This window comes from Artemia sp. Qi Xiang Cuo, chromosome 2 (genome assembly GCF_049724085.1).
Source record: "Artemia sp. Qi Xiang Cuo chromosome 2, ASM4972408v1, whole genome shotgun sequence".
In the NCBI taxonomy this organism is placed as follows: Eukaryota; Metazoa; Arthropoda; class Branchiopoda; order Anostraca; family Artemiidae; genus Artemia; species Artemia sp. Qi Xiang Cuo.
Window position 1 is genome coordinate 20,049,920 of NC_142795.1, and position 18,834 is coordinate 20,068,753.

General features: G+C 34.4%; 1 protein-coding gene across 1 annotated transcript in view; it reads right to left on the bottom strand.

The window, feature by feature from the left end:
• Positions 1 to 18,834, bottom strand: part of LOC148954983 (glucosamine-6-phosphate deaminase-like) — a 128,962-nt gene that overhangs the window by 48,605 nt on the left and 61,523 nt on the right. Inside the window, exons 4-5 of the mRNA XM_089108009.1 lie at positions 6,269 to 6,453; positions 3,713 to 3,886 (exon numbers count right to left, since the gene is read on the bottom strand). Of these exons, the coding sequence (XP_088964135.1) occupies positions 3,713 to 3,886; positions 6,269 to 6,453 (359 nt within the window). The remainder of the gene's footprint in view (positions 1 to 3,712; positions 3,887 to 6,268; positions 6,454 to 18,834) is intronic.

Sequence of the window (18,834 nt, forward strand, 5' to 3'; positions counted from 1 at the left end):
GTAAGTAAGCTTTTACATTTTTGTGGGCAGTTTGGTTTGATTTTGGTTAATGATAGGAGGGGATAAGAGAGTTTACATGTTTGTCGGGTAAGAACCCTTGTTTAATTGATTATATTTTAGTTTATGGTTGTCTCTTGTCGCGCTGTTCCGATTTTGAGGTTCTGGAAATAGTTGGATCCGACTATTTTCCATTGCTGTTAGAGATCAGAGTGAAAGATCATCTACGGAAAAATAAGGTTACAGAAAAGGTTTTGGAAAAAGTGTAATAGATTGTAGAAAATATATAAAAATAGAGAGAGAAGTAGATATTTATGATGAAGATTTACTCAAGGTTAATGTAGGAAACGAAAATTTAGAGGAAGAGATGGAGAAGATTATTGAGTTAGTTGAAGTGGGCAAGGTAAGTGAAGAAGTATGTAATTTAGAAGAAATGCTGAGGTAGATATACGAACTACGGAAAGAGAAGAAATCAACGAAAATATTTTTTTATTACGAGTGTGAGAGTCTTCGACTCATTTTACATGAGACCCTGATGAAAGTACGCTAATCCTAACCACAAGGAATAGAGAATAATGAAAAAAATTACAGAAGAATAGAAAACGGTATAAGAAGATGGGAATAGAGAAAAAACAGTGCAAAGCAGCGAAGAAAGAAAACTAACTTATTAAACAATCCAGGGAACAAGATACACACCAATTCTGGAAAGGTGTACATAGGTCGCTGAAGAGACAGGGACACAAGACATGTTCGTTCGAACCTGAACAATGGGAACACCACCTCAGGACACAATCGGTAAACGGAAACCGAATGGAAGAAGATCTCAAAACATTTTACCAGAAATGGTTCCTTTTTGACCCCTGCCAGAAGGAGACACGAAATTGATATCATCAATTTCAGAGCAGGAGAGATGTGAGGCTATGAAATCAGCTAAAGAAAAAGCTGCAGGTAGAGACGGAATCCCACTACGAGTATGGAAAAAGGCAAAAGAAGTATGCATATCTGTTTTAACTGTCGTTTTCAGCCACATATTTTTATTGTGCAGCTGGCCAATAGAATGGACAACATCCATAGCTGCATTATTATATAAAAAAGAGAACAACAAAGAACTCTCGAATTACCGACTGATCCAAATTTCTCCCATAGTTAGTAATGTTTTTTTGTAAGATAGTAGATAGTCGGCTAAGAAAATGGCTAGAAGAATTAAAGAAATTAATAGAGGAGCAGGGTGGGCTTAGGAAAAAGGGGGTACAATAGAGCAGGTTTTATTTTGTACAGTATAGTTAGAAAAGGAATCATGAAAAGATGGGGTAGGATTTACGTTGTGTTCCTAGACGCAAGAGGGGCTTTTGAGAATATGATCACAGCTATGCTAGTTAAGTGACTTTTGGAGATAGGATTGCCTGTACATTTTGCTAGATTAAATGTAGGAATATATAGTTCAGTAGGCATAGTTGATAGAATACTAGGTAAGGTATCCGGGAGAATTTTGACGCGAATAGGTTTAAAACAGAGATGCCCACTGTCACCGATTTTGTTCTACGTGTATATTAATGAAATAGTTGATTTCTTCAAGTAGAAAAACGCTCCGGAAGTACTAATAAGTGTTTCAAAAATATGCATGCTTTTGTTAACTGATGATATTGCTCGCATAGCACAATCGGCAAAAGAAATGCAAACATTATTAAACATTATGGAGGAATATTTGGATATGAAAGGATTAGAATTAAATAAGAAAAAACAGAAATTGTATTTTTTAGGAAAGGTGGAAAATTAAGGGAAGCTGATGAATTTAGATTTAAAGGTGATTTTATAGAGATTAAAAAAGAATTCGTGTGTTTAGGGGTTAAGTTTTTTTGGAATGGTAAGTATGGAAAGGAGGTTAAGTATAGAGTACAAAAAGGAAATATGGGTATGAGTTTAATTTTAAAAAGAGAGGTTGGAAAGATTAGGGATTTAGCAATGCATAAATATTTATTTAGGACTAAACTCCTCCCGGTTATGTATTACGGGTGTGAGCTGTGGCGTTTTAGAAGATGTAAGGAGTTGGAGAGAATGCAAAGAAATTATTTAAGAAAGTTTTAAGGCTTCCTAAATCCACTCACATTGTTATACTAGAGGGGGATTTAGGACTAAGTAGGTTAGAAAAAGATAGGTTAATAAGAATGCCGAAGTTTTGGATAAAAAATTTAAGAAGTAAGAATAGACTAGCTAAAAAACCGTATTTTAGTTTGTTGGAGGATAAGATAGAGGTAGGGTGGCCTCAAGAAATTAAGAAAATTTTAGATGAAGTAGGATATTCGTATTTTTGGAATGAAGGTCAGGTATCGAATTCGGATACAGTGGTTGTTAAGGTAAAAGAAAGGTTACACAAGCAAGGAATACAGCAGTGGTAGGCTCAGAAGGAGATCTCTTTTTTTTCGACAGAACACCTTTAAATTAGATGTTATTTTCTTAGACCACACTGCCATTCTAAGACGAACAAATAAACTTTCAAATGGGGATAAATCCATTTATTTAGACAGCGAAAAAACAGGTACAAAAGTCCAGATATTTCGGTCACATATACAGCGACCATCGTCAGTAGAAATACTAAAATAATAAGATTGAAACTAGCATATTTATATAGAACAAAATAAATATTTTCTCGGCTCATTCACAACATAATGAACTTCCGGATTATTCACTAGATTATTTTCAGAGAGAGTTCATTGACAAAGTTCATTCAAAGTTCTTGATGTAAATTTTCTTCTTTAATCTTGCCCAAATTTAAAACAAATTTCCAGTGAAAGTGGCAAGGCTTTCCATGTCTTCTAATTGCAAACCAAATGTTCAGTTTATAGATATTTACTGGGTTGGTCTAATTTCCCCATATATACGACGAATATTCGACATAAGATCTTTAAATTAGGTGTTGTTTTCTTAGACCACACTGCCGTTCCAAGACGAAAAAATAAACTCTCAAATCGGGATAAATCCATTTATTTAGACAGTGAAAAAACAGGTACGAAAGTCCAGATATTTCGGTCATATATACAGCAACCGTCTTCAGTAGAAATACTAAAATAATAAAATTGAAACTAGCATATTTATATGCAACAAAATAAAAAACTTTTCGGGTCATTCACAACATAATGAACTTCCGAAATATCTTGACTTTTTGTACCTGTTTTCCAAGATGTATCTCTTTATAAATATTTTCGTGAAGATTTATATATAAGTACTTTTTTCTTTTTAATTTATTTGTGTTTTTTTGTTGGTTTTCTTATGTTTATGTTCTGTTTTTTTTTTCCTATGGCCTGATGGCGTTTTTTGGAAATACCTACATAAATATAATAGTTTTAATCAAAATCCCTAAAAACAAAAAGCCATATCGCAGGAAAATAACAATGCGATTCACATAATTGAATTACTTTAGGCAAGTGGCAAAAACTAATCATCCGAGAGACACTCTGACTTTAGATTTAAGCTGATCAGAATAGATTCTATCAGGTGGAATGGTTTTACTCTACTAGAAGCCTAAGGATTACAAGTGTTAGAAGTCATTTTAATAATAAGCAAAAAAAGGTGTACACAGAAATATTATGTAAGCAAAGCTTGCAAAACTGCAAGCATCAAGTGCTCCTTTTGTAGCTTTGTTGAATAAAAGGAATTGAAATTGCACAGCTTTGAATATCAATTACTCATTTAAACTATTAAAAGAGCATTAATTCACCTTGAAGTATTTAACAGTCCTGACTCGCAATTCCAGGGTTGCCGTCTCATCGCAGACAATTATTCCCCTTGGATGCATCTGAATCGCTGAGACTGTCCACATATGATTCACACCCTCTTCAACTGCTTTTGATAAAGCCAAAGCCTTGTGAGCTCCTGTCACTAGAATCATCACCTTAAATAAAGTGGCATTAAAATTTCGTCTGAATTAATAGTTCACCGTAATACTGGTGCTTGAGAAATAGTCTTAGGTCCGTATCTCTTCGACTGTTCCTCTGAAGCACCCCTATTTGTGTTCTGTTCTGGTTGCTACATAATTACATGTGGTCCAATACTGGGCTACTTCTGAGTTTTTGTTTAGATAGTTATCCGTAAAACGGTGGAACGGAAGCACGGGCTACTTGTTATGGCACATTTTGTATCTATAAAAAAACAACGTCGTTTTACAATAAAGCATTCAGCAAACAGTTTGTTTACACTGTTTCTGGAATTTGATCAGAAACCTGACATTATCTCATATTTCCTCTTTTCCCCGTGGTGATTTGGCTGTACCAAATTTTATAAAACTTAGATTGACTTCCCACTTAATAAATATCTTGGATATTACAAACCACGTAGTGATGCGTCTTTGGTCTCTGTGTGGGAGCCAAATGCAAGTTTTACCTCCCAACAAACGGACAGCAATAAACTCAGCAACGTGTGAGCTAAGTGCTAAATTAAGTTCAGAGTAAGAAAAATGTCTCAACGTTTAAGACTTGAATCTAAGAAACCGAAATGGGGTAAGAGCAAAGGCGAAAAAGAATAACAAGAGCAAAGGGGTAGAGATATCTGGTGGGCAGTTTCAGGCGTTCTGGATTAACCAGAAAGTGGGCTTTCGGGATAAAATTTTCCTTCTTTTCTCATGAAACTCTTTTTTCTAGATACTATTGTGTGCAGCATCTTTTTTCAGGAGGGGGGAAGTGAATATGAAATAAACACCAAAACAGACTATTTCTATAGAAAATATAAGACATAACTAGAAGAACTCTAAAAATTTCAGGGGAGCACGCTCCCAAAGGCCCCCAGTGCTTTATTGATCTGCTTCTAAATTAACTTTAAATATGGATTTGTGGTTTGCTAAAAATAAAGCATTTTCTGCCAAAAATATAGGAACAAAATTCCCCATTGGACAAGCTGTTTTATCATTTCTACGCAGGAATTTGCACGGAATTTTGTTTAGGGGATTTCACTTCTATTAAAACGCAAAAATAAGTTTTGAATGGCAAATACAAGGAAACACAAGGAACAGTTTATAAAATATCAAAATTTTGGAGGTCACACGGTAAAAAAAACACGTTCCTGGTTCTATGGATCCTCGTATTTTCGGCATGTCTTTAATCAGAATGTAGAGTTAGTAGCAAGAATCTTGGTTTATCATAATTGAGTTGGAAAACAACAACAAAACAAATTAAAGCAGACAAAAAACGACAAAACACTTTCTTAAATAAAAAGAAAGAACGGCTTAGAGATAATAGAAGATTATAGAAATTACATATCTTGCATGTAAGATGGGTTGCCGCTTTCCCCAACAGAGCGGTTTAGACTTCTGGAACCAGACCACAACTGAAATTTGGACTCCATTGTGAGAAAAGATTGAAAAGCTGCTTCAATAGATCCTTCTTCAACAAATTCCCAAGAGATTGAGTTTCAACCTTTGGCCTCCCTTTATTTGGAATATGGATAAATTTAGATATGGATAATACAGATAAGGATAAATATAGGATTAAACGTATAGTTTAATCTTGTGAAAGGATTTATGCAATTGAAAGCTTCTGTGGCATCTTCGAGATTAATTACATCTATTGGCCTCTTTGGGAGGAGTTCCCACCCTTTACGAATAAAGTAAAATTTAATTAGGGACAATTCAATAAGTTTAAAGTTACCAATCAAAAGTGACAAGGCTGAGGACAGTTACCTGAATTTCGAAAATGGCGGAAAACATCCTGAAAGAGTGAGTGATCTTGATAGGATAAATTTAGGATTAAACCTACAGTTTAATCTTGTGAAAGGATTTATGCAATTGAAAGCTTCTGTGGCATCTTCGAGATCAAATATACTAGATAAAATTGAGCATATAAGCTTATCGCAGGGATTTCAAAGCCTATCTAAAAACGCAGAATTTTTTTCAAAAGCAGAGTCGTTCATGCAAATTAGTTGTTTGTCTTTTTTTTTGTCTGTTCCCTAGGGGAGACGACATGGAACCACTGGTCCTAGAATACTGGAACATTATATGAACAGAAAATGAAAGTTCAAGTGTAATTTTAAGCAAAAAAAGAGTTTGCCACAGGAAAGTAGCATTTTCTGCCATTTTGTACAGAAGCAACCAGTAAGTTAATTTGAATTAATTTTTCTATATATTTTATCTGTTATCAACTATTGTGTTCATTTCTGATATTTATTATCAATTATATACACTATCTTAAGTCTAAAAACTTCATGTTTGAAGAGCCAATTTATACTCTGGAGGCTATAACCAGGACCTATCTCTTAAATCAATTATTCTCGCCCCCTCACTCACCTCTTTTGAATCCATGACTGTACCAACTCCTACAGTAAGGGCATGTGTTGGGACTTTCGTGATGTCATTGTCGAAAAACCGTGCATTTGCACGTATAGTGTCATATGCTAAAATTTTAACTCTTGTCCGGGAGCTCAGTGAAGAGCCTGGTTCGTTGAAAGCAATATGCCCATCCGGACCTATACCTTAAAAGAAAAGCAGGAATTAAGATTGTGGAAATTAAGAAGATTCAGCATTGGCTAACATTTTAACCCCATCCCCAAAAAACTGGAGTCTTGTAAAAATTCTTAATTGGTGGGATGATTATGTTTTTGGTATCGAAAGCCTTGGTTTTTTGCGTAGATTAATTAAAAAAAACTTTCCGAAAAATATGTTTTTCAAAGAAAAGTAAAGGCCATTTTAAACTTAACCTCAGGAGATACAAATACCGGTTAAAATTCAAACTCAAAACAACCAGAAATTACTATTAAAGAATAAATGAAACCCAAGACGAACAGAAATTAAATAAACAATCAAAGCAAAAAACATACAAGTAGTAAAAATGAATAAATAGATCTTAAAGCGAGTAAATGCTTAGATTGAATATGAAAATCAAGCTTAACAGAAATTAAATAAACAATCAATGCGAACAAACATACAATACATATTCATGTAAATGAATAAATAAATCTTAAAACGAGTGAAACTTAAATTGAATGTACAAATCAAGTTTGAATCGAATAAAAATAACTACAAACAAGAGTTTGGCTATCGCCTCATTGCAGAAGCTTAAAACCTATTGCGTCATTGGCGCCTTACTGAAAACTATACGAGTCTTGAACAGTCTTGGAAAGCATAAACAAAATCAAATTGAATATTAGATATATAAGGATATTAATTGTTGAAAGATCCATCAGTTCAAGATTTTTTTTTCACTGTAATTTTAATTTTCATTTTTAATGCTGTAAGAACTGGAAAGAATAAATTTGTAATATACGAGTACTTCGTTTTGAGTGAAGCGCCAATGGAGCAGAAGGCTTTAGGTTTTTACAGTTAAAGAAGGGGGCAATATTCAAATTTTGTTTGTAGTGAAATTATATTTGTCTTGACCAATCTTGGAAAGAACTAATAAATTAAGCTGAATATTTTATGTATAATGGTATTAATTGCTGAAAGCTCATCATTTCAAAATTTTACTGTAATTTTAATATTTATTTTTAACATTAAGCACAAAAGAAAACATTTGTAATATAATTCGTTTTCAGTAAAGTGCCAATGATGCAGTAGGTTTTAGGTTTCTGCATTGAGACGATACTCAAACTGTTGTTTTTAGTGATTTTTATTCGATTCAAACTTGATTTGCATATTCAATTTAAGTTTCACTCGTTTTAAGATTTATTTATTCATTTACATTAATATATATTGTATTTTTGTTCGCATTGATTGTTTATTTAATTTCTGTTCGTTTCGGGTTTCATTTATTGTTTAATAGTAGTTTCTGGTCGTTATGAGTTGGAATTTAAACATATATGTGTGTCTGCTAATCTTGAGTTTAAAACAGCCTTTAATTTTATTTGAAAACTTATTTTTCGAAAAGTTTTTTTTAATTAATTTTTACTCGTTTTTGATATATGTTCGGTTTTGATATATGTTATAGATGTTATTTTAAGTTGTACTTTTATCGCATTGCGTTCATTTTTAAGCCTTGAGATAAAAACTGAAACCTTAGCGTAGACAGTGGTGGGGGAAGTCTCCCCCCTCACATGCGTAATTGAGCAGCCACAGAGAAAGTAATACAAATGAAAATAATCTGTCTTTTGAAAATGTCTTTTTTCAAAAGACACGAACAAAATCGTCTAAAGGAACCTGGAGTGCTATCTTTGACATTTCCGTTGATTCTTTATTCCCGTTACTTTCAGATGTAAAACTTAGAATATTATCGAAAGGGTTTAGTCGTCCCCTCCTTGAATAATTCACATTTGGAAAGCCCACCCCTGGGAAATTCCTCCCCCCTAATAGAACATTTTCTTTTCCTGCTGATAATTCCCCCACGTTAAACTTCACCCAGCAAAAATTTATTTATTAGTTTTACATTAATATCAGCACTAAATTTATTTATTAATTTACATTAATATCTATTGTATGTTCAAAATTTTTATCTGATGCATTTAGGGCGTGGAGGGGGGGGGGGGGGCTAGTTGCCCACCAATCTCTTTTGACTATTAAAAAGTTAAAAAGAACTTTCAATTTCAAATCAAATGATCCCTCTCTAAAGTTTATACGAGCATCCCTTCCATAAGAAATACTATGAAGGATTTGGAGAATCCTTAATTTACAACCCTTGCCCTGAAGGCTGCGGGGGAGTTGTCATCCTCAAAGACCTAATTTCCAGAACTTAAAAATACGTTTAATAAAATGGCTGTTTCAAAATTTTGATTGGATGTGTTTGGGGAAAAGTTGGGCGTGAGAGAGGGTTAGTTATCCTCAAATCACTTTCGACTATTAAAAAGAGCACTAGCCCTTTGAATTTCCAATCGAATGAGCCTTTTTTGAAGTTTCTACGACACCGCCTTCTATAAAAACCTTATATGACCCCAGGGTATAACTTAAAACCCTTGCCGTGAGGGTTGTGCCTCAAAAACATATTTTCTATATGAAAATCAACTACGCTGAACCAAATGGCTATTTCAAAATTTTGATTGGATGTGTTTGAGGGAATCATGGGCGTGGGGGGGGAGGGCTTGTTGCCCTCCAATCACTTTCGACTATTAAAAAGGGCACTAGACATTTGATTTTCCAATCGAATGAGCCTTTTGAAGTTTAAACGACAACGCCTTCTATAAAAACCTTATATACCCCCTGGGCATAACTTAAAACCCGTGCCCTAAGGGTTGGGGGGGACTGTCCTCCTCAAAAACATATTTTCTATCTGGAAATCAACTACGATGAACAAAATGGATATCTCAATTTTGATTGGATGTGTTTGGGGGAATGATGGGCGTGGGGGGGCGAGTTGCCCTCCAATCACTTTCGACTATTAAAAAGGGCACTAGCCCTTTGAATTTCTAGTCGATTGAGCATTTTTTGAAGTTTCTATGGCAACGCCTTCTATTAAAACCTTATATGCCCTCAGGGCATAACTTAAAACCCTTGCCCTGAGGGTTGTGGGCGATTGTCCTCCTCAAAAACACATTTTCTACCTGGAAATAAACTACGCTGAACAAAATGGCTATCTCAAAATTTTGATTGGATGTGTTTGAGGGAATGATGGGCGTTGGGGGGGGGGGGGGGGCTTGTTGCCCTCCAATCACTTTCGACTATTAAAAAGGGCACTAGATATTTGAATTTCCAATCGAATGAGCCTTTTGAAGTTTAAACGACAACGCCTTCTATAAGAACCTTATATGCCCCCAGGGCATAACTTAAAACCCTTGCCCAGAGGGTTGTGGGGGATTGTCCTCCTCAAAAACATATTTTCTACATGGAAATAAACTACGCTGAACAAAATGGCTATCTCAAAATTTTGATTGGATGTGTTTGAGGGAATGATGGGCGTGGGGGGGGGAGGGCTTGGATTGGATGTGTTACGCCGAACAAAATGACTATCTCAAAATTTTGATTGGATGTGTTTGAGGGAATGATGGGCGTGGGGGGGGGGAGGGCTTGTTGCCCTCCAATCACTTTCGACTATTAAAAAGGGCACTAGACATTTGAATTTCCAATCGAATGAGCCTTTTGAAGTTTAAACGACAATGCCTTCTATAAAAATCTTATATGCCCCCAGGGTATAACTTGAAACCCTTGCCTTGAGGGTTGTGCCTCAAAAACATATTTTCTATCTGAAAATCAACTACGCTGAACCAAATGGCTATTTCAAAATTTTGATTGGATGTGTTTGAGGGACTCATGGGCATGGGGGGGGGGGCTTGTTGCCCTCCAATCACTTTCTACTATTAAAAAGGGCACTAGACATTTGAATTTCCAATCGAATGAGCCTTTTGAATTTTAAACGACAACACCTTCTATAAAAATCTTATATGCCCCCATGGCATAACTTAAAACCCTTGCCCCAAGGGTTTTGGGGGAGTGTCCTCCTCAAGAACATATTTTCTATCTGGAAATAAACTACGCTGAACAAAATGGCTATCTCAAAATTTGATTGGATGTGTTTGGGGGAATAATGGGCGTGGGGGGGGGGGGGGCGAGTTGCCCTCCAATCCCTTTCGACTATTAAAAAGGGCACTAGCCCTTTGAATTTCTAATCGATTGAGCCTTTTTTGAAGTTTATACGGCAACACCTTCTATTAAAACCTTATATGCCCCCATGGCATAACGTAAAACCCTTGCCCAGAGGGTTGTGGGGGATTTTCTTCCTCAAAAACATATTTTCTATCTGGAAATCAACTACTCGAGACAAAATGACCATCTCCCAATTTCGAGGGGTATTCTGTTCAGATATTCAAACGGTGGGGGGCGGCTAGGTATCCTCAAATAACTTACGACTGGAAGAAAGAGCACTTTCCCGTTGAGTCTTTAAGCGAGTGAGCCTGTTTTGTTGTGCAAGCGGCAACGTTTTCTATAAAAACTTTGGGTGCTCCCAATGTACAACTTGACACCCTTGTGTGGTAAGATGTGGCTCAAAAACATATTTTCTATCTGAAAATCAACTACGCTGAACCAAAATGGCTATTTCAAAATTTTGATTGGATGTGTTTGAGGGAATCATGGACATGGGGGGGGGGGCTTGTTGCCCTCCAATCACTTTCGACTATTAAAAAGGGCACTAGACATTTGATTTTCCAATCGAATGAGCCTTTTGAAGTTTAAACGACAACGCCTTTTATAAAAACCTGACATGCCCCAAGGGCATAATTTCAAATCCGTGCCCTAATAGCTGTAGGTGAGTATCCCCCTCAAAAAACTTATTTTTTATCACGAAATCAACTTTTAGGAACAAAACGGCAATCTCAAAATTTTTATTAGATATGTTTGGGGGAATGATGGGCCTGGGGGGCTAGTTGCCCTCCAATCACTTTTGACTATTAAAAAGGACACTAGCCCTTTGAATTTCCAATCGAATGAGCCTTTTTTGAAGTTTCTACGACAACACCTTCTATAAAAACCTTATATGCCCCCAGGGCATAACTTAAAACCCTTGCCCTGAGGGTTGTGGGGGATTTTCCTCCTCAAACAACGCTGAACAAAATGGCTATCTCAAAATTTTGATTGGATGTGTTCGGGGAAATGATGGGCGTGCGGGGGGGGAGGGCTTGTTGCCCTCCAATCACTTTTGACTATTAAAACTGGCACTAGAACTCTTGATTTCCTATAGAATGAGCCCCCTTTGAAGTTTCTACGACGACCCCTTTCGTATGAAGTGCCTCTGGGAAAAAAAAATTAAATAATCAAATATTGGAGCCGTATAGCCTTTATTAGAGCAACGCTATAGCTTTGCCTCTGATATCAAACAATTCGTAATAACGAACTGTAAGTAATGAGCGACCCGGCTCAAAAGTAACCGAAACTATAAAAACGGAATTTTGATACCAATAGATACATCGGAAGGATCAGATTTTAATGCTGATTTCAAATATATAAGTTTCGTCAAGTTTAGTTTTACCTATCAAAAGTTACCTGAGAAAATTTTCCTTATTTTCGAAAAAAGGGGGGAAAATCCCCTAAAAGTTATAGAGCCTTAATGAAAATAATACCATAAGATTCAGCGTATACGAGAACCCTACTGTACAGGTTTCAAGCTCCTATCAGCAAAAATGTGGAATTTTGTGTTTTTTTCCAGAAGAAAGATCATGGATGCGTGTTTATTTTTATTTTTTTCTCCCTCAGGGATAATCGTATCGACCCAGTGGTCCTAGAATATCGTGGGAAGGCTGATCAAAGGAAAATTAAAAGTTTTAGTGCCCTTTTTAAGTGACCAAAAAAATAGAGGGCAACTAGGCCCCCTCCCATGCTAATTTTTTCCCAAAGTCACCTGATCAAAATTTTGAGATAGCCATTTTGTTCAGCATAGTCGAAAATATAATAAATATGTCTTTTAGGATGACTTAATCCCCCAAAGCCCCCCGGGCGAGGGCTGAAAGTTATGAGCTTTACCCAATGTTTACATATTGTATTGGCAGTTGCCTCGCTCTTTACGCTAAAATTAGACTCTTTCTCGCAACAATATTTTTTAAAACAATAAAAACTTTAGCGTAAAGAGCGAGGCGTTGAGGAGAGGACAGCCCTTTTCATATACAGGATAATTTCTGTTTGTTTGAAGTTTTAATATTGCTCCTTACTTTCAGTTAAAAAAAAAACTTTTTTTTTATTTAACCTTCATAAGGGCTAAACATCACAAATTTTCTCCTCTAATTTTTTCCAACGAAAATAAAAAAAATGTTCTACTTCAGTTCTGAAAGTTTTCTCATAGGCATGAAAAAAATAAAGTACTTTTGCATAGAACAATTTCAACTACAAAGGTATTTCTTTTCATCAAAAGGATCATACAACATTTCACAGAATCAAGAGACTACTGCTGCATCTTCACACCTATAGTTATAGATGGCAGCACAGTCACTCAGACACACGTCTATAGTATGATAGACATGCAAAAAAGTTAGGTTTATTTAAGCTCACTTAGATCAAAAGGATCTTAAAACATTTCACAGAATCAAGAGACTTAGCGCGCTAAAAGAGCTTAAATATACTTAACTTTTTTGCATGTTTCTCACACTATTCTCGTGTGTCTCAGTGGTTGTGTTGCTATCTATAACTATAGGTGTGAAGATGGCAGCAGTAGTCTCTTGATTCTATGAAATGTTGTAAGATCGTTTTGATCTATATGACCTTAAATAAACCTAACTTTTTGCATGTCTCTCACACTATAGCCGTAGGTCTGAGCGATTGTGATGCAATCTACAACTATAGGCATGAAGATGGCAGCAGTAGTCTCTTGATTCAGTGATATTTTGTAAGATCCTTTTTGATGCTAAGAAATACCTCTGTAGTTGAAATTGTTCTATGCAAAAGTACGTCATTTTTTTCATGTCCTAGAGAAAATTCAGAACTGAAGTGGAACATTTTTTACCATCGTTGGAAAAAATTAGAATTGAACTGTAACTTTTTTCTCTTCTTTGAGAAAATTCAGAAGAGAACTTGAACTTTTTCATAATTTCGTGAATGAAATTTCTGTATTGTGTATGCAAGAGGTGATTTCAAGAATGAGTTTGTTACTTACTTGTAATTTTTTCGTTTATTCTTGTGTATATCCAAGACGTGAATTCAAAAAAGAGTTTGTTACTTACCTACAATTTTTTCATAATTTCTTGAATGAAATTCCTGTACTCTCTATCCAAGAGGCGAATTCATAAAAGAGTGTATTACTTGGTTACAATGTGTCATAGTTTCCTGAATGAGATATCCATTCTATATATACCGGAAATGAATTTAACAAGGAGTACGTTATTTGCTTACAATTCTCTCATAATTGAATGAATAAAAATGCCGTAATGTTCACTAATGAGGTAAATTTAAGAAGAGAGAATTCATGAAAGAGTTTGTTACTTACTTACAATTTTTTCATAATTTCTTGAATAAAATTTCTGTGTATCCAAGAGATGAATTCAAAAAAGAGATTGTTACTTACTTGCAATTTTTTCATAATTTCTTGAATGAAAATTTCTGTATTGTGTATCCAAAATGTGAATTCAAGAAAGAGTTTGTTACTTACTTACATTTTTTCATAATTTTTTTAATGAAATTTCTGTATTTTGTATTCATGAGGTAAATTCAAGAAAGAGTTTATTACTTACTTACAATTTTTTTATAATTTCTTAAATGAAATTTCTTTGTTGAATATCAAATAGGTGAATTCAAGAAAGAGTTTGTTACTTACTTACAACTTTTCATAATTTCTTGAATAAAATTTCTGTATTATGTATCCAAGAGGTGAATTCAATAAATAGTTTGTTACTTACTTACAATTTTTTCATAATTTCTTGAATGAAATTCTGTATTGTGTATCCAAAAGGTGAATTTAAGAAATAGTTTGTTACTTATTTACAATTTTTCATAATTTCTTGAAGGAAATTTCTGTATTGTGTATACAAGAGGTGAATTCAAGAATGAGTTTATTACCCACTTACAATTTTTTCATAGTTTCTTGAATGAAATTTCTGTATTGTGTATACAAGAGGTGAATTCAAGAAAGATTTTGTTACTTACTTACAATTTTTTCATAATCTCTTGATTAAAATTTCTGCAATGTGTATCCAAGAGGTGTATTCAAGAAAGAGTTGGTTATTTACTTATAATTTTTTCAAAATTTCTCGAATGAAATGTCTGTATTGTGCGTCCAAGAGGCGAATTCAATAAGGAGTTTGTTACCTATTTACAATTTTTTCATAGTTTCTTGAATGAAATTTCTGTATTGTGTATTCAAGAGGTGAATTAAAAAAAAGAGTTTGTTTCAAGAGGCGAATTCAAGAAAGAGCTTGTTACTTACTTACAACTTTTTCATAATTTCATGAATGAAATTTCTGTATTGTGTATCCAAGAGGTGAATTTAACAAAGAGTTTGTTACTTACTTACAATTTTTCATAATTTCTTGAATGAAATGCCTGTATTGTGTATCCAAGAGGTGCATTCAAGAAAGAGTTGGTTACTTACTTACAATTTGTTTCATAATTTCTTGAATGAAATGTGTATATTGTGTATCCAAGAGGTGAATACAAGAAAGAGTTTGTTATTTACTTACAATTTTTTCATAATTTCTTGAATGAAACTTCTGTATTGTGTATCCAAGAGACGAATTCAAGAAAGAGGGTTATTACTTACTTACAATTTTTTATATTTTCTTGAATGAAATTTCTGTATTGTGTAACCTCAAGGCGAATTCAAGAAAGAGTTTGTTACATACTTACATTTTTTTCATAATTTTCTTGAATAAAATTTCCGTATTGTGTATCCAAGAGGTGAATTCAAGAAAGAGTTTGTTATTTACTTACAATTTTCTCATAATTTCTTGAACGAAATTTCCGTATTGCGTATCCAAGAGGTAAATTCAAGAAAGAGTTTGTTACTTACTTACAATTTTTTCATAATTTCCTGAGTGAATAGAACTATTCAAAATAATAAAGACGGGTAAAGCTTAAAGATGTTTATTGCTTAAACATATTAAAAATATTTTTTTAAAAAACACATATAATACATAAAAATAATACTTAAAGTTCACTGTTAAACATCCACAAACAAGGATCCCATGATATAGAGGACACTTAAATTCTTCTAAATTAAAAAGTGGGATGCTAGGGTCACAGTCTCGAATAAAAACTTTATCTGTAGGTACGTTACCCTTTACGTATAGTGCTTCAGCCACCAAAAAGCTGTAAATTTCTATGACTTCTTCCTGAACATTTCTCAGTTCTTGATTACTTTTATTATGTGGTGTAATCACTCTATCGTAGAATCCCAGTCTGTTTATACGTCATAATTTAGCAGTACATAAGCTTTTATCATACTCAAACATATTATAGTTCACTATCCAATGATAGCAGTCAATTTCTTCGAGTTCCATAGACAATAATAAAAATGCGCATTCTAATATAATACCATAAGATGATTTTTTTGAGACCAATAAATTCTGTGTCATACAGTCTTATCATCCTGGAAGCTACTAATGTAATATTTGAGCAGAAAAGTCCTTCATCAAACGTTTATACCTTTGCTCAAGGTTAGAAAGAAAGACTTATGGCTAGGATGAGGAGTCCAAAAACCATCTAGTTTCATTGTGGGGAGGAGTCATAAAACCTGTAGAAGCCATTGTCGGGAGGAGTCATAAGACTTTCGGTATCAATTGCATGCAAATGGAGCGTGAAATTTATTGCGCAACTTAGCTCTTAGAGTATTACATGTTTATTAATATCCTCATAACACAATGGAATGTTTTGAATTCGTACCTTGAAATTATTCGACATGATTTCTCTTGACATGACACTTATTGTGTTTCCTGGTTATACATAACTTTTGGCATGGTTTCAGTTGCGATGTGTCTATGAGCAACCATAGAGTACGGTTGGTACATCTGCAAGAATGTGTGTGTGTGTATTTGTATTTGTGTGTGTGTTAGTTTGTGTGTTTTTGTTTGTGTGTTTTTGTATATGTGTGTGTGTTTGTGTGTGTTTGTGTTTGTTTGTTTGTTTATTTATATTTGTGTGTGTGTGTGTGTGTGTGTGTGCACATACACACACACATACACACACACGTGTGTGTGTGTGTATGTGTGTGTGTATGTGTGTTTATGTGTGTGTGTTTTTGTGTGTGTTTGTTTTTGTTTGTTTGTCTTTGTGTGAGTGTGTTTTATTGTGTGAGTTTTTGTTTGTTTATTTGTTTTTTTTTTCGATTGTTTGAGTGAAATTGTTTATTTGTTTGTTTGTGAGTTTTTGTCTGTGTTTTTGTTTTTATGTGTGTGTGGATGTGTGTGTCATACATACAATCACACACACACAAACCCAGACACAAACACACACACACATACATACACACACGACACACACAACTACACACACACACATACACACACACACACACACACAAAGCACACACAAACACACCCACATACACACACACACACGTGCTTGCAGATGTACCCATCGTACTCTATGGCTGCTCATAGAGTGTGTGTGTGTGTGTGTGTGTGTGTGTGTGTGTGTGTGTTTGTGTGTGTGTGCGTGTGTGTGTGTGTGTGTGTGTGTGTATGTGTGTGTGTGTGTTTGTGTGTGCGTGTGTATGTATGTGTGTGTGTATATGTGTATGTGTGTGTGTGTGTTTGTGTGTGTGTGTATATGTGTATGTGTGTGTGTGTGTATGTGTTGTGTGTGTGTGTGTGTGTGTGTGTGTGTGTGTGTGTGTGTGTGTGTGTGTGTGTGTGTGTGTGTGTGTGTGTGTGTGTGTGTGTGTGTGTGTGTGTGTGTGTGTGTGTGTGTGTGTGTGTGTGTGTGTGTGTGTGTGTGTGTGTGTGTGTGTGTGTGTGTGTGTGTGTGTGTGTGTGTGTGTGTGTGTGTGTGTGTGTGTGTGTGTGTGTGTGTGTGTGTGTGTGTGTGTGTGTGTGTGTGTGTGTGTGTGTGTGTGTGTGTGTGTGTGTGTGTGTGTGTGTGTGTGTGTGTGTGTGTGTATGTTTTTTGTCAATTTTATCCGATGTAACCGACAAATGATGTTGATAAAGGATTTATCCACTCTTATACTTGAATTTTGTGAATATTATCAGACATATCCGTGAAAAGATATCCGGTATAGGATTTAGGGTTAAATATGCTAATATTTTTTCCAAAATAAAAAAGAATAATTAAAAAATAAAGTTTGTCTTTTACAACTCTTAGCTTGTTACAGATAATTCCTAAGAACACCATACCTTTCCATGTCTAACTGAAAGGAAATGAAAAAGGGTTAAATATGCTAATATTTTTTCCAAAATACGAAAGAATAATATGCTAATATTTTTTCCAAAATAGAAAAGAAATTTAAAAAATATAGTCTGTCTTTTACCACTTTTAACCTGTACACAGATAATTCCTAAGAACACCATACTTTTCCATGTCTAACTGAAAGGAAATAGTAAATGGTTAAATAAGCTAATATTTTTTTCCAAAGTACAATAAAAATAATAGGCTAATTTTTTTTCCAAAATAAAAAAGAATAATTTAAAAATAAAATTTGTCTTTTACCACTTTTAGCCTGTACACAGATAATTCCTAAGAACACCATACCTTTCCATGTCTAACTGAAAGGAAATAATAAAGGGTTAAATATGCTAATATTTTTTCCAAAATACAAAAAGAATAATTTAAAAATATTTTTTGTCTTTTACCACTTGTAGCAATATGTTTCACCCAAATAAAATCTCTCAATCTCTCTCAATCGGCTTCACACAAATAACTCTCTAAACTTTCTCAATCTGTTTTGCCCAAATAATTCCTAGTTTCTGCCACTCTAAAAAATATAACAATAATATGTATGCGAAGATTTTTCTTTGACCCAGTGGCAAACTAACAGCCCTCACTTCAACTAATAACTTTATTTATTTTGTTTTCAAACCATCTTAAAAATAAACCTACACCTCAAATGTCCTTCTGAACTCGATCCGCAAAAATAATAAAACATAAAAAAAGGCTTAAAATGAACAAATATTAAACTCTGTAGATTCATCTAAAATTTAATTTCTGTGTCTATAGCACGCGAATTAAGAATAAGGAACAATTCAACGTTTCACGAACGTCTTCAATCTGTATCCCATTTTCTACCCGTTTAAATTAGTTGGTCAAAAAATGTGTTTGGGAGTAGAGGTTTCGACGAGCATAACATTTAAAATGGTAATAATTTTCTTTTTAATATTGATTTTATTACTGGATTTTGCATGAACAGTTGAAGTGGATGTGTCTAAGGATAGTAAATAAAGAAGTCATAATCAGGAAACATTTAGGCCGTGGGGAACTTTTAAAAAGATAACATTCTAAATTGTCATATTGATAATGTTAAGCAAGAAAGTGTCAGAATTGAATCTTTAATACGTTCGCTTGTCTAACTCTCAAAGATG